This window comes from Gymnoscopelus microlampas (assembly GCF_963454915.1).
Source record: "Gymnoscopelus microlampas genome assembly, chromosome: 21".
NCBI lineage: Eukaryota > Metazoa > Chordata > Actinopteri > Myctophiformes > Myctophidae > Gymnoscopelus > Gymnoscopelus microlampas.
The window spans coordinates 20,635,672-20,651,071 of NC_139958.1; the positions used below are offsets into that span (position 1 = coordinate 20,635,672).

Below are 15,400 nucleotides of genomic sequence, written 5' to 3' on the forward strand. Positions count from 1 at the left end.
TACTGATGCCTACAGATTTCCATTGTCAGAAGTCTGGTATGTCTGACTTTTTCAGTCAGTACTACCTCTGTGTTCAGCACTTCCAGTTCTCACCCATGAACCTCCCCAACTCACTACCACACTGACTGGGTGATTAACAATAACATAACTGTTATTACTCAAGCCCCTTGTCAATAAAACCAACAGGAGCAGAATGGGCCTCATTATAAGCAAAAATGTTCAAAAACATTCCAAAAATCATGAACATTTTGAAAATGGCAGATCAAAAAACCCAAGTCGCATCATGGCTCGTTCTGAGCTTGTAGATATGCTATTTTTGTAGTTTATAGTTTAGTAGCATATAGGGCTTAAGTGGCTAAAGTGTCCATGAGGGTTAGCTAGCATAAGAGTTTTGGATTATGATAGATCAATAAAATCCTTTTAAGATTTTTTTCTCCCCTTACAGCCAAAGTAACTCTTTCTGTACTGCTTAAGAGCCCTTTCATGAGTGACAAAATGACCTGTATGTGTTCAGTGTGAACTGTGGAGTAGTCTATGCATGGAGCAGAGTGGAGAATGAGTAATTGAGGGTGTTATGTAAGACCTGGACAATGGAAAAGACTGTCCAGTCAGTCCTGACCAATATCCCCCCATGCAACAAACGGCCTGACAAATGCCTTTCTCATGCTCATTCTGCCTTGTGAGGGATCTGTGATGATCCGTATTAGAAATAATCTAAAAGTAATTTTTGAATTCTTAAAGCTGCAATCCATAACTATTATGTGTGAATAATAATGATAATCAGTGGTTCTCAAAGTGGGGTCCAGGGACCCTCAGGGGTCCTTGAGAGGGTTCCAAATGGACCCTTGCAGGTCTTTAACTCTGTACAAAGGAAGCCAAATGGACCCCTATTGGTCCATTTGGTTCCATTTTCACGCCCTCAGAGTTATGGGGTCCTTGAACCAATCTGTATGGTAGAGTATGTTAAAACAATATAGATTAAACACAACTGTGGTTGGAGTTGGTCTCCCTGCTCTTCTTTTGAGACATGTAGATTCTGCACCCAGGTTCAAATCCCGGGTAGGACATGAAAGTTACGGATTGCAGTTTTAACCCTTTTGAAAAATCTCTAGATTTGAGAGATTGACATCACACTCACACTGTTGCGTATACGGTGTCTGCATTGTTTAGTTCTAATTCACAAACTTGAATGAATGCTATTTTCATATGTGAACTTTGACTACAGACACAAACTCAAACTTGGCAAGTGTAGATGAGCTGACTTAAGGTCATTGTAATTAGCTATTAAAGTTAGATATTCATAGACATCTCCTGGCTATTTATAGTCAAGAGTCAAACGGAGGGTAATCTGCTGTGCTTGTCAAATCAGTTATTAAAACGTGTGACATTTCTAATAAGACATGGACTCATCAAAGGTCATGTATATTTCCTCCAGCTGTATGTGTCATCAGAGAGCCGTTTCAACACGCTGGCAGAGCTGGTGCATCACCACTCCACGGTGGCCGATGGACTCATCACCACTCTACACTATCCAGCTCCTAAGCGCAATAAGCCCACCATCTATGGCGTGTCGCCCAACTACGACAAATGGGAGATGGAGCGCACCGACATCACCATGAAGCACAAGCTGGGAGGGGGCCAGTACGGGGAAGTTTACGAGGGCGTCTGGAAGAAGTACAGTCTAACAGTGGCTGTCAAGACACTTAAGGTATGGAGTAGAGCAGCAACTGTCGATTATCTTCTAAGTGATTACTTTTTCGATTAATCAAAATAATCGAGAAGCATGTTTTGTAGATCTGCTATTTTTGGTATATTTTTTTATAGGATATGAATAGAATCATTTAGTTGCAACCCTTGCCAGTTTTGACCTGAGGCTGATTCAAAAAATGCCAGGTTTCTGAAAAACGTATGTTGCTATATAGTATATTATATAGCTTAAATCTAAAATGACGCAGATGCTTATATATATATATATATATGTGTGTGTGTGTGTGTGTGGGAGCCTATACCTGTACAGTTTAATCTTGCTTGGCTGTGTGGTGTTCATTATACCGCCACCTGATGGTGCAGCGAAGCAACTGCTGGCAACTTATCTTGTGGGAGACACTTGGACTGCAGTTGACTCTGTGCTCTTCTTTCATTCTGTTAAGGAGGACACGATGGAAGTGGAGGAGTTTCTCAAAGAGGCTGCTGTCATGAAAGAGATTAAACACCCTAACCTGGTTCAGCTACTGGGTATGTTGGCCACCCTGTCCATCACATGACTTACTCCCTCGAAATGCCTTTATCAGCACTGAAATCTATGCATGGGTGTATTTCATCAATAAAGGTGATCATTACGGTATGCCTACCAGTAGTCTCTCAAGGCAGACAACTCTTCGCCGTTCAGACCGGAAGGGTGGGCTGACCAATTATGACGCTGTGTTCATGATCATGTATTTTAAGATATCTTTAAAAATATGTGTTTGCATTTACATTTCTGCTAAGCCATAAGGTAGATGGGCTTTGACTAGTTTGATTTACTGTAAGCTTTATTTACGTGACTGCAAATGCGAAACGGAAGTGGTGGGGGACACACTTCTGCTTTATTTTCTTTGCATTTCGGCACTCTCCGATGTACACATTGTTGGGCGGAATCATTTGAAAATTGTGTGAGCCCCAGCAGTCTGTCTCGAGAGACTACAAAGTGTGACCCTAGCGGTGTGTGTGTGTGTGTGTGTGTGTGTGTGTGTGTGTGTTTGTGTGTTTTTTGTGCTAGGGGTGTGCACGCGAGAGCCACCGTTCTACATCATCACAGAATTCATGACGCATGGCAACCTGCTCGACTACCTGAGGGAGTGCAACAGAGAGGAAGTCAACGCAGTGGTGCTTCTCTACATGGCAACGCAGATCTCCTCTGCCATGGAATACTTGGAGAGGAAGAACTTCATTCACAGGTATGCGGAACTACAGCAGTCTCTGACTTTACTTTGGCCCATGTTCAAAAAGCATTGTTTTTTGGGGGGTTCCAAGGCCTTATTTTATACTTAATCGCCACTTTATTAATGATATGCTACACAAGTGATCTTACTTCCCAAAGATTGATGCTGTAGCTGTTGAGGCCCTGGCCTCCTGTTCAGACACTTAACTGTATGTGTGTGTGTGTGTGTGTGTGTGTGTGTGTGTGTGGCTAATCTCACAAACCGCGGGACCAATCATGCCAAACTTTAAACACACTGTCCGCAGTTCCTCCACTCATTTTTCTTTTGTATGCATGTAACTTTCATTCATTTTATAATGGAAGTCAATGGTCAGCTCTGATCGGGCTGAAACCTTGTCCAAGATGTGTCATAGTCGACTGATGTCATAAATGACTTCACAGGCTGATTTCACAGGCTGGCCACATGAAATCCGAGATCCACATTGTAGCCATGCCGTTCTTCTCTTTACCTGTCCCTCCTTCCATACTCCCTCTTTCTCTCCATTCTGTCCAGCTCCTTTTCTCACAGCTCACAGACAGAAAGCCATCTTTTGTCACAGACATACTGAAATGTATCATAGTCAAGAGGCTGTGTTGCAAGATAGCTAGTGTTTGTTCTGGCATGTTTAATGAGGTCCTCTCTAGAGGCAATGATGATTTATGTCTTTTTATATTTGCCAATCTTCGTCCAAATTGTCAAGCCTGTCGAGACTCGGCCCATTACTCTGCTCTACACACAACACGAGTGGAATGCTAACTCTACGATGGATGTTGTGATAAAACACTATTGATTATTGATGCTACACCATACACACACCCATTGAACTTTATTTTATTATAACTATATTGTCTATTTAAACTGGCATAACCTCGAAACATAATTATTAATGTGTCCCATGAAAACATGGTGGATCATGACAAAAATAAATCTGAATTGCACATTATGTCCTTTCTTTGGCTATTCAAAAATAGCAGATATACAAGCTCATATCGCGGCACCGAGTGCCTCGATATGAGCTTGTAGATCTGCTATTTTTGAAAGATCTTGAAAAAAAAAATGTTTAGATTTTTTTTCCAAAAAAAAAAATCCTGTTAGGATTTAGATTTTTTTTAAGAATCGCCTCAGGCCTTAATGGGTTAAATAACTGTATTCTGCTGTATGTCATCTCTGCTCCAGGGACTTGGCTGCTCGCAATTGTCTGGTAGGGGAGAACCACCTGGTGAAGGTAGCTGACTTTGGTCTGAGCAGACTGATGACTGGAGACACCTACACGGCCCACGCTGGAGCCAAGTTCCCCATCAAATGGACTGCTCCAGAAAGTCTGGCCTATAACAAGTTCTCTATTAAGTCAGATGTCTGGGGTGAGCATGCTGAATCTCACTTATATAGCAGCCATCATGTACAAACGTTAATGTATATATCGTCGCCGTCTGCCAGAGACCTTGTATTTCCACCTTTTATGTTTTCTTCATAAACGATTGCCCTATTTATACTTTGTCGTGTGACAGTGTAATGCAAACATAAATCTGTGTGTTTTATAAATATATAACCAATGAAATGTATGAACAAGAGCATGTGACTAATGACTACATTGGATCCATTAGAACACAGGTTCTTTGTTCCAATTTCAGAAAAGTATCGGTTTTGGACCTAAGTATTCTATGCCTAGTTTGTCTTTGTCAGCAGGGAGTCACTTTCATATTGCTTCCTGCAGAAGATGTATGAATTATGTCTTGGGAAACATGGCACAAAAGCCCCTCCGCCATGGTGTTTTTCTTAAATTTGCATAAATCCATTTTACAGTGCCATTACAATTGGTTAATGTCACCGTCATTCATTATTGTGTAAACTTGTGAAGTCAAACCTCTAACTAAGTCTTTGTGACACCTCCAGCGTTTGGTGTGCTGCTTTGGGAGATTGCTACCTACGGCATGTCTCCTTACCCTGGCATCGACCTGTCCCAAGTCTATGAGCTGCTGGAGAAAGACTATCGTATGGACCGGCCAGAAGGCTGCCCTGAGAAGGTCTATGAACTCATGAGGGCCTGTGAGTTGAAGAAATCATAAATCATCTCTATATCCACTTGATTGATAAGATACAGATAAGATGCCGTAGGAGAGAACTCTAGTGATGGTTCACAGAGGGGAAGGTTTCTATTTTCAGTATCTATCTGCTACTGCTCACCCACAACAATGTCATTAAGAGGCGATTCTTTAAAAAAAGCTTTGGGAAAAAAATCTTAAACATTTTTTTTTCAAGATTTTTCAAAAATAGCAGATCTACAAGCTCGTAGCGCGGCACTCGGTGTCGCGCTATGAGCTTGTATATCTGCTATTTTTGAATAGCCAAAGACATCTAAAGTGACACAGATGCGTTCCAGGTATCAATGGGTTAAGAAAAAAAGATTTGCAATTAGATAGTTCTTATATACTTCTCAACGTCAGCTGGAGGATTGATGTACAGACTGATGGGGTGTTTTGGTGTTCACGCCAGGTTGGAAGTGGAACCCTGCAGAGCGTCCGTCTTTTGCTGAGACCCATCAGGCCTTTGAGACCATGTTTCAAGAGTCCAGTATCTCTGATGGTCAGTACTTACTTTCTTTCGTGTATGGAGTCAATATTGTAGCTCCAGCACTCCGAGATGATAAACATTTGCTATATAATACAAGTATCATTATGATAAACATTTGCTATATAATACAAGTATCATTATGACATTGTTTTTTGCTCAGCTCAACTCACACACTCCATGTTGTCAGAAAGTAGCAATGTTTCACTTTTGCTGTTATGTCTGTATGCAGAGGTGGAAAAAGAGCTTGGAAAGAAAGGGAAGAAGGTTTTTCTGGGACCTATCCAGCAGGCTCCAGAGCTTCCCACCAAGACCAGACCTGGACGCCGGAACATGGACAACCGAGACGGAGACAGTCCTGGTGAGACTTGCATACATATACCAGACCAGAGTAGACCTGTTTTCTATGTTTACACCCCTGGTTCAGGGGTGTATTGTCACCCACACCCCGTCTGTGTGTGTATGTCACAGCGATAACTGACAGTTCTAATCCGATTTAGATTAAACTTGGGGGTTGGGTCTCAGAACCTGCGCTATTCATTTCTTTGCCCCAAAATACCATTATACGGTCAAGGTCACAACGCAAAGTAAACAAATTGACCTACAGTATGCTTAGACCTGGCATGTAGCATCATTGTAGCGTCTCTTTCATTTCTTGTTAATCAGTGTGTTTAAAAAAAATGTACTCTTTCCTGTCACTGACTCATTGATTGTTCCCATGTATTTTATGTGCACCCTCAAGACCCCGTGGAGCCAGAGGGGGCTGTATCGTCACCCATGCTACCCAGGAAAGAGCGGCCTCTTCTCGACAGCAGCCCGAGTGAAGACGACCGCTTGTTACCTAAAGGTCAAGATAAGGACAAGACCCGAGGCAGCAGCTTCCTCAACCTCATTAAGAAGAAGAAGAAGAACGCCCCGGCCCCACCAAAGCGTAGCTCTTCCTTCAGAGAGATGGATGGCACCCTAGAGAGGAGGGGCTTAACCCCGGAGCACAGAGATATGGATGGCTTCAACAATGGTGCATCAGTAGCATTAAATGACTCTTTAAACTCTTTAAAGTTCCTTGGTGCAAATAACAATGGGGCAGGAGGCATCGCCAATGGGGCACCCACCTTCCCCGGTCCACTTTTTCCCAGGAAAAAAGGAGCGCCTGCAGCGCCTGGTCAGGGGGTTAAGACGGCTACCACTCCGCCCAGTGAGGAGGAGCTAGTGTCCAACTCCAAGCGTTTCCTACGGTCCTCCTCTGCCTCTAGCATGCCTCCTGGCTCACAGGGCACTGAGTGGAAGTCTGTCACCCTTCCCAGAGACCTTGGTCAGCGGCATTTTGACTCGGGAACCTTTGGGGGCAAGCCGGCACTCCCACGTAAACGGGCCAGTGAGCAGAAAGGGGAGAACACCCCTAGACTGGGAACCCTCACGCCCCCACCACGTCTGCCTAAGAAGGTAGAGGATACACCAGATGAAGTGTTTAAAGACACTGAACCCAGTCCAGGCTCCAGTCCCCAAGCCTTAACACCCAAGCTGGTCAGGAGACCAGGTGGCCAAATGCTGGACAACTCCAGAACCAGTGCTCTACAGGCTGAGCTCCTTAAGCCTGGTCTGGGTGCAGCTCTGGGTGCAGCCGCGGATGAGTGCAGGGCTCGCCGAAACAGACACAACACGGACTCCTCGTCTACAAGGGAGAGAGGAAGGTTCCAGAAGCCCAAGCCAGCCCCGCCTCCACCCCCACCCTCCAATGCCAAATCCGGCAAAAATTCCCGTAGCCCCACTCATGAGTTGCCCTCTCCCTCAGACACCAAAGCCAAGGTCCTTCCCACTGAACCTCACCACCCAACTGTTCCCTGTGACCAAGCCTCTAAGAAGCTGCCTCTGGGCTCAAGCTCCAAACCTCAACCATTAAAGACCTCTGCCTCCTCCACCTCAGTGTCCACCTTCACCTCCAGCCAGAGCATGGGTGGCTTCTCCTCCCTCTCTTCAGCGGGCGACCAGACCTCCCCCACTGCCTTCATCCCCCTCATGAATACCCGACGTTCCCTCCGCAAAACGGCGCCCCGCCAGCCAGCCGAGCGCACGCCCAACTCGGCTGTGACACGGGAGATGGTGCTAGAGGGCACGGAGCTGCTTCGCGCCGCCATTGGTCGCAACTCTGAGCAGACGGGCAGCCATAGTGCTGTACTGGAGGCTGGCAAGAACCTATCGAAATACTGCATCAGCTATGTGGAGTCCATTCAGCAAATGAGGAACAAGTTTGCCTTCCGTGAGGCCATCAACAAGCTTGAGAGCAGCCTGCGTGAGTTGCAGATCTGCCCCAATGCCACTGGGGGCGCCAGCGCCCAGCAGGACTTCAGCAAACTTCTTTGCTCTGTCAAAGAGATCAGCGACATTGTTCAGAGGTAGCACCACAGACCCCTCGACCTTACAAGAGAGGAAACTTGAACTGATACAGAACTGTATGCTTACTATCCATCTCTCTGGGTAACTGCATGAACCATGGTTGTTATGATTATAATATGGCCCATGCTGATGTCGCTGGAGAGTACATGATAGAGCATGGTAGTGTTACAGCAGAGTGTTGTAGATTTACACTTTGTAGTACACTTCAAAACGCTAAAGCCTGTGGTTACTGTGCGTGGAATCAAAGGAATCATTCTCTAAAGCCTGTGGTTACTGTGCGTGGAATCAAAGGAATCTTTCTCCAGACGTTTTCAAACTGAGTTGAATATAAAAACATTAACTATGAATGGACATGATGTCTAGTGGCCTTACTGAGAGGCCTGGGGCCAATTCTGCATCAACATGACTTTTCACCAATCATTTTTTTGAAATGATCATGTCTTATGTTTTTAGTTGTTTATCCTCTATGATGACACTACTAGTTAAAACACTTTCACATTCATTTCTACTGTCAGTGTGTTACATTTGGCATTGTTGCCATTGACAATGTGCAAAAACAACCCTAAACCTCGCTATGTTTGAGGATGCCTTTAGCTCTAACATTAAAATATCTAATCTCATACTTTGCCTTTCAACCTGTAAGATTTAGGGAGCTTCTGGAATCGCACAATGTGTGCATAGCCTAATGTCACACTAGCCACATCACCTTTGCCCGTAGCTTGTACCATTTATTTCTTGTCAATGCATTGTGACTCCTCTGCAGATTGTGTGATATATATGAATGATGGTAACGAGTGCCTGTGGAGACGAGTGCCTGTGTGTCAGTATTTAGTCTGAATGAATGTGTATTGCAGTATTTGCAATTATGTGCCATAAAGGAATGATGGATGCAAGCCTACTAGATGGATTGAACACTTTTTACTTCTCAGCACATGTTGGCAATAAATAATAGTGCCTTAAACACTATCTGTAGTACTAGGTTTTATAAAAGAAAAGTTGCCACCTTAACCACTTACGCCCTTACTTTATACTTCTGGTATCACACTAAAATAGCCGATCTACAAGCTCACAACGCGCCACGAAACGTTATGAGTTTGTAGATCTACTATTTTTGCTATTTTGGAAATGTTTTGAAAAGTGTTCACCTATGACATACCCAAAATAGGGTTGCCTGTTGAAAGTGGTTAAGAAGTGCAACAATGTGGCTTAGGTTAACGGTAGCCTTGTTAATCTGTCTCTGTTGGACTGAATCATCTGATCTGTAAACCAAACACCACTGTCTCCAGTCTACACTGGAGGGGGAACCAGGGTGCAGTGTCAGGGACTCCACGGATCTGAATGTTGTTTTTTCTGCTGTCCTCAGAGTGAGTGCTTACCTGTTTTTATGACTTTTATTCAACATTATCTACAGTACACACACCAGTCACAAAAGCCATCAGTAGCATCTTTGCCTTAACACACACACACACACTTTCTCTCTCTCACTGTTGGTTCTGTTGAGAGAAATCGGACTGAATTCACAGTGTTTCCCCTACCACTGAACAGGCTTCTAGAGAGAGCTTAGTTTGTGTTGCTCTCAATTGGGATTTTGGTGTGATGGTTCAAATGCTGTTTCAAAGGTCTTTTACACCCCAGCAAAAAAGAAAACACAAAATAAAAAACCTGGGGGAAACACTGGACTTAAATGTAACTGTGTGGATGATACCTGTCACTTGCTGTCTTACAAGATTTTAACCAAGCTGACCATTATAAACTGTAAAAAAAAACAAGCAAATCAAAATTCCACTGTATATGTTCCTTGTACACACTTCTGTATCTCTTGTGGGAACAATATATTATTCAACAGTATTTGTGCTGTACCCCACGCCCCATGTGCCCAGCCCTGTCTGACTGCGATGCCTGAGGACACAAGTCGACCACAAGTTGCCTTGATTTCAACATAACATGGTACTGTCAATGTTGGCTCATGCTTAGTCTTTTTAATCTCTTCCCCCTTACCAATCATGCCACTACTTCTCTTTTGCATCCGAGCCTTTTCACTTATTTTGTAGAAAGTTGTGCCTTTGTTTTCTTTTTACATTTTTTTTTGTAAATACATAATTTCTTTTCGTCTTTGTTCCTCACTCTAGCCTTGGTGCAATTTTTGTTGCAATAAAATACAAAGCAATTGTGCTACTTGAAATATATTACAGCCTTTGGTGTGTGTCTTTTTTGTTTTGTTTTGATGACTCTTACTATTGGTGATCGTGAGGCCAGCCATGTCCCAGTTGTAGATGTCTTTGTTTGCTGGTGTGAAGAAGCATTCCTACAACTTAATTGTCACACACTAAAAACGTGCATTGAATTAGAAGACCTCCACCAGTTCCTCAGAGTAGTGTCATAAATGGGTCAGACAGTGGGTTTGGTAACCACTTATACATATCTCGGTTACATTATTGACAATCGTCTGAAATTTTATTTCAATACTGAAATGGTATGCAAGAAAGGTCAGCAGCGCTTATGTTTAACGAAGCTAGCTAAATTTCAGGTTGATAAGTCCTATTGATTTTGTTCTACAGGGCTTTCATAGAGTCTGTAATTTTCTTTGCTGTTATTTGTTGGTATGAAAACCTTGGCGTAAGACAGAAAAATTACCTTAATGGGTTTGTGAGTGGGGCTAGTAAGATTGCGGGGATACAATTCATATATATGACAAGCAGATGCTTAAAGTGGCTTCTCACAGCTCTCCTCCCTTAAAGGGTAAGACCACTTTGGTAGAGGTTTGGGTTGTGTAGTTACCTTGCCATGATGTAACCCCAAAGGTGGGCAAGAAATCAAAAATAATTGCTCCATTGATTAGAAATTGATAATTCAAAAATATGCTCCTCATTGACTTACATTGTACGGTAAAACAGCTCTCAAAGTCACTCTTTTAGCACATAAATGAACCCAAACATAGCTGATTCAGGCAATATAGAACATCACCAAACCCAGTACTGTTTGTTTTTTTAATAAAAATGTCAACTTCCTGTTGATTTTACTATTTGAAGATCTGGATCCGGATCCGCGGATCATCAACATTGTGCCTTTCTTTGTTTCTGATAAGCCTACATTCTACAATGTATTTGATATTACCTTTATATTATTTAATAAATTATGCATTTCATCCTCTATATATTGTCCAGCAACCTTTATGATAAAGGCGAAAAACGATAGTAAACCCGTAGGAGCCTGATTGCTCAGATGCCGAAGATCCTGTACTGGGATTCAATCCCATGACCTTGTGGTCTGAAGTCAAGAGCTCTTCCAGCAGAGCTAACCAAGCACACTAACTTTCGTACATTGGCATTACATGAACGTGGTGGGTCATTCCACCAAATTAATTAAAGCCATTTGGCTCATGCACTTTACAAGTGAGCTTATTGTCAGCAACAGCCAAGAACACAGGAGTCTATCCCTGTTACATATCTGTGTATTTAAGAAGGGTGCTATTTATTATAATTATTGCACAGTGTTTGGTATGCACCCTGACCTTCATTCATTCAGCTCAGGTCCTGCTGTGGAGGAGACCTGGCAGCCACTGATTGGCTAGGGCTAGGCACCTTCAATCAGACTGGACCAATCACTGAAGAAGGCCTCCTATTTAAGAGCTGTCAGCAGCTGTGTGCATTGGCAGTGTGTAACATGCTGGCCATGGTGTTACACACTGTCCATGGAGATGGTGCTCAGGGAAAGTTTGGTCTAAATGTGGTGTCCAAAAGTTTGGTAACACCACGTTCTTGACATGCACCCTCCTGGAATTGTTGAACCCGCTCATGTTCTGTTTTGGTACATCCTGTTTGTGAAAATGTTGAACTTGCTGAGAAGACATGTTAAAATGAAGAGTTTCGGGGCAGCCTTCGGCTGACCGATTGTTAGATTACTTGTTAAGCAGTTTCATTTGATTCCTCCATAATACAACTCTGTTTGTGATTTTTGCCTATAGAGCTACTGGCACCAGTTTCTTGTACAAAGCCAACTTTTGATATAGTTTAGATTTAGAGTAGTTAGATTAGAGTAGAGTTCTCTTGTAATTTTCATTTTTGTGTAGATAAGGTTAGTAAGAGGTTTAAAAGTAAGGATAGGTTTTAGCTAGGTTTATTTGGTTATTGCTTTGTGCTGGGGCTCATTTTCTGTGTATGTCTAAAAGTTAAATTCTTGTCTTGAAAATTGTCTATTTGCAAATTCATTGTATGTGCAAATTCATTTCAAACCTAAAAAGAAACCAAAGGAAGGTCATACAATAAAACACCATTTCACTTGCCAACTTTATGTCGCAATCCTTCACTCCTAGACTATTACAGCACTAGACCCCATGGAGACAGACACATGCTGATTTGCCATTTCCAGGATTTGATTTGAGTCACGAGTCCCAAGACTCAAGACCCAAAAGAGTCTTGAGTCGAACGCCTTAGATCCAAGTAGGCATCAAATTTCTCTTTTGGGCCTTAAGTCCCAAGACTCAAAGGCCCAAAAGAGAAATTTGATGTCTACTTGGATCAAATGCGTTCGCGGGAGTAATTGGTTCGACTCAAGACTCTATTGGGTCTTGAGTCGAACCGATTACTTAATATTTTGGACACAGCTGGTTTCTGCCCGACAGCACAGCTATACAGTAGGCTACTACTGTCAGGACTTGACTGTGACAAACTGATTATTTGTATTGATAATTTATCATTTGTATATAAACGCAATGAGATTATTCTAATGATGCTTAATCTCTAAATATATTATTTTGTGACAGTGTGAATACCAGACTGGTACATTTTTTGTATTTAACTGAATAAATTGTTCAGTTTGATTACAATTCATATTTATAGCCTTATACAGTTTCCATACTGTTAGCTGATACATAAAGATGTTCCCTTAATTGTGTCTTGTGTCTCTTTGTGATTACAGTTGGTTGATGAACCATAATTATTGTATTTTAGTCATGTTTAATTCTTGGTTATTACTCCATCAATCGTTCTGTTTTTGTTGCTTAATCATTTTAAATAACGCTCACCTTATTTTAACTGAAGCGTTTGTTGTTCCCTTCAGATTGTTGTGTTGACATCCGTCACATCTTAAATAAACAGCTTTTAAAAAGACGTTTCGTGTATGTGTGTTTGGGGTATGTATGTTTGATTGAGTGTTTAACCCTCTTTTTGGACAGACTGACTAAAAAGACAAAAAACTGCTGTTTGGACGTCATCTAGTGTCCATCAGCAGACACTACATCTGTCTGAGGATATGGGTGTAAAATGTATTTCAGATGTCCCGGTGGAAAAGTGACGCATGTGCATACTCTCTATTGATTTTATCCCACTGTTAGGGTTGTTTTATATATTTTGTTTAAGACTTACAGTAGGCTGCCTTGCCCCACTGGAATAAACAGTGACTGATATGAATTAATAATATACTGGACCATACGTAAAATGAAGAATACCTTTTGATGTTAGTGACATTTTATTACAAATGAAAATAAAAATAAGAAACAGTGCAGTATACGTTTTCGTATAGCAGCAATTTTGCATGTACAATATAAATATAAATATATTGTCTGTCGGGCGGAAACCTCATTATGGCCAAAACTGTAGGGGTGTTTTTTTGGGACGAGCTATTCCGCAAATGGTAGATAAGCAAACTGAAAACAGGCTAACGACTAGCCTCAGATAACATGCTGAACCCGCTGAGGCTGCGTAATGCTATCGTCAAAGATGTTTAATTTAGCAAGATACGCATTCTCCAGTTTACCTCCCGTTTCTGCGTGACGTAGTTGGACTCCAACTTGCTTCCGGTCTCCTAAAAAGGCGTGTCCACCAACGTCACGCAGAAACGGGAGGTAAACCGGAGAATGCGTATCTTGCTAAATTAAACATCTTTGACTGATAGCATTACGCAGCCTCAGCGGGTTCAGCATGTTAACTGAGGCTAGTCGTTAGCCTGTTTTCAGTTTGCTTATCTACCATTTGCGGAACGCTCGTCCCAAAAACACACCCCTTACCGCTGCGGGTAACGGCGACCCCGGCCCGGAGTCGCCCGGAGTCGGCCCGCCTTATACAGTTTCCATACTGTTAGCTGATACATAAAGATGTTCCCTTAATTGTGTCTTGTGTCTCGTGTCTCTTTGTGATTACAGATGGTTGATGACCCATAATTATTGTATTTTAGTCATGTTTAATTCTTGGTTATTACTCCATCAATCGTTCTGTTTTTGTTGCTTAATCATTTTAAATAACGGTCACCTTATTTTAACTGAAGCGTTTGTTCCCTTCAGATTGTTGTGTTGACATCCGTCACATCTTAAATAAACAGCTTTTAAAAAGACGTTTCGTGTATGTGTGTTTGGGGTATGTTTGATTGAGTGTTTAACCCTCTTTTTGGACAGACTGACTAAAAAGACTAAAAACTGCTCTTTGGACGCCATCTAGTGTCCATCAGCAGACGCTACATCTGTCTGAGGATATGGGTATAAAATGTATTTCAGATGTCCCGGTGGAAAAGTGACGCATGTGCATACATACTCTCTATTGATTGTATCCCACTGTTAGGGTTGTTTTATATATTTTGTTTAAGACTTACAGTAGGCTGCCTTGCCCCACTGGAATCGGGCAGAAACCTCATTATGGCCAAAACTGTTACTTTTCAGCATAAACATTCTAAAGCAACGAGGTCTACCTCTTCTTGGATAGTTACTCTATCAGTGGTGTAAAGTAACTAAGTACATTTACTCAAGTACTGTACTTAAGTACACTTCTGAGGATACATTTTACTTCCTCGTATGATTCCGGGGAGACATCAAATTTCTCTTTTGGGTCTTGAGTCAAGACAGAGGATCCCGCGGAGACATCAAATTTCTCTTTTGGCTCTTAAGTCCCAAGACTGAAGACCCAAAAGAGAAATTTGATGTCTCCCCGGGATCCTCGTGTCGACTCAAGACTCTTTTGGGTCTTGAGTCTTGGGGCTCAAGGCCCTAAATGTAATTCCTGGGAACGCCACTGTTCCATGACCTGCTGCAGTGCTGCTGTTCAGCCACAGAGAAGACATTTTGACATCGCCAGTCCAGGGTGAATAATAAAGTTTGACTGTGTTCCTGACGTTGTCTTGCGAGCCTTCCAGTTTAGTAGACCTTGTATTGTGAATTTGTGCTTCCATGTACTGTTGTTCACTTGTTCTCATCTCTTACTAAATAAAGTACATCAATCAATCAATCAAGATGAAACAATGGGAGAAAGAAAAGCTGTTAATCTTGACATTCAGGCCTGGGCTGCGGCGTGGTGGTCCAGGCACCCTAGGCTACAATGCCAGCGTGACAGCGTGTTCGAGTCCCGAATCCCGATGACATTTACTGCATGTATATTATTATTATTACAAGGAGTGGAGCAGTCCAAATGTCCCATCCACAGCCACCCCGCCCCCACCCATACCTGCCAACCTAATTATGGAATAGCAGATCTACAAGCTCACAACACATTGCA

General features: G+C 42.4%; 1 protein-coding gene across 2 annotated transcripts in view; it reads left to right on the forward strand.

The window, feature by feature from the left end:
* The window catches only part of abl1 (c-abl oncogene 1, non-receptor tyrosine kinase), a 41,445-nt gene extending 31,337 nt beyond the window's left edge, over window positions 1-10,108 (forward strand). For both annotated transcript variants that reach the window (XM_084045987.1, XM_084045988.1), the window contains exons 4-11: window positions 1,436-1,708; window positions 2,151-2,235; window positions 2,759-2,936; window positions 4,137-4,321; window positions 4,854-5,006; window positions 5,454-5,543; window positions 5,761-5,889; window positions 6,271-10,108. In XM_084045987.1, coding sequence (XP_083902113.1) covers window positions 1,436-1,708; window positions 2,151-2,235; window positions 2,759-2,936; window positions 4,137-4,321; window positions 4,854-5,006; window positions 5,454-5,543; window positions 5,761-5,889; window positions 6,271-7,925 — 2,748 coding nt within the window. In that variant the 3' untranslated portion in view covers window positions 7,926-10,108. The remainder of the gene's footprint in view (window positions 1-1,435; window positions 1,709-2,150; window positions 2,236-2,758; window positions 2,937-4,136; window positions 4,322-4,853; window positions 5,007-5,453; window positions 5,544-5,760; window positions 5,890-6,270) is intronic.
* Window positions 10,109-15,400: the final 5,292 nt, after the last annotated feature.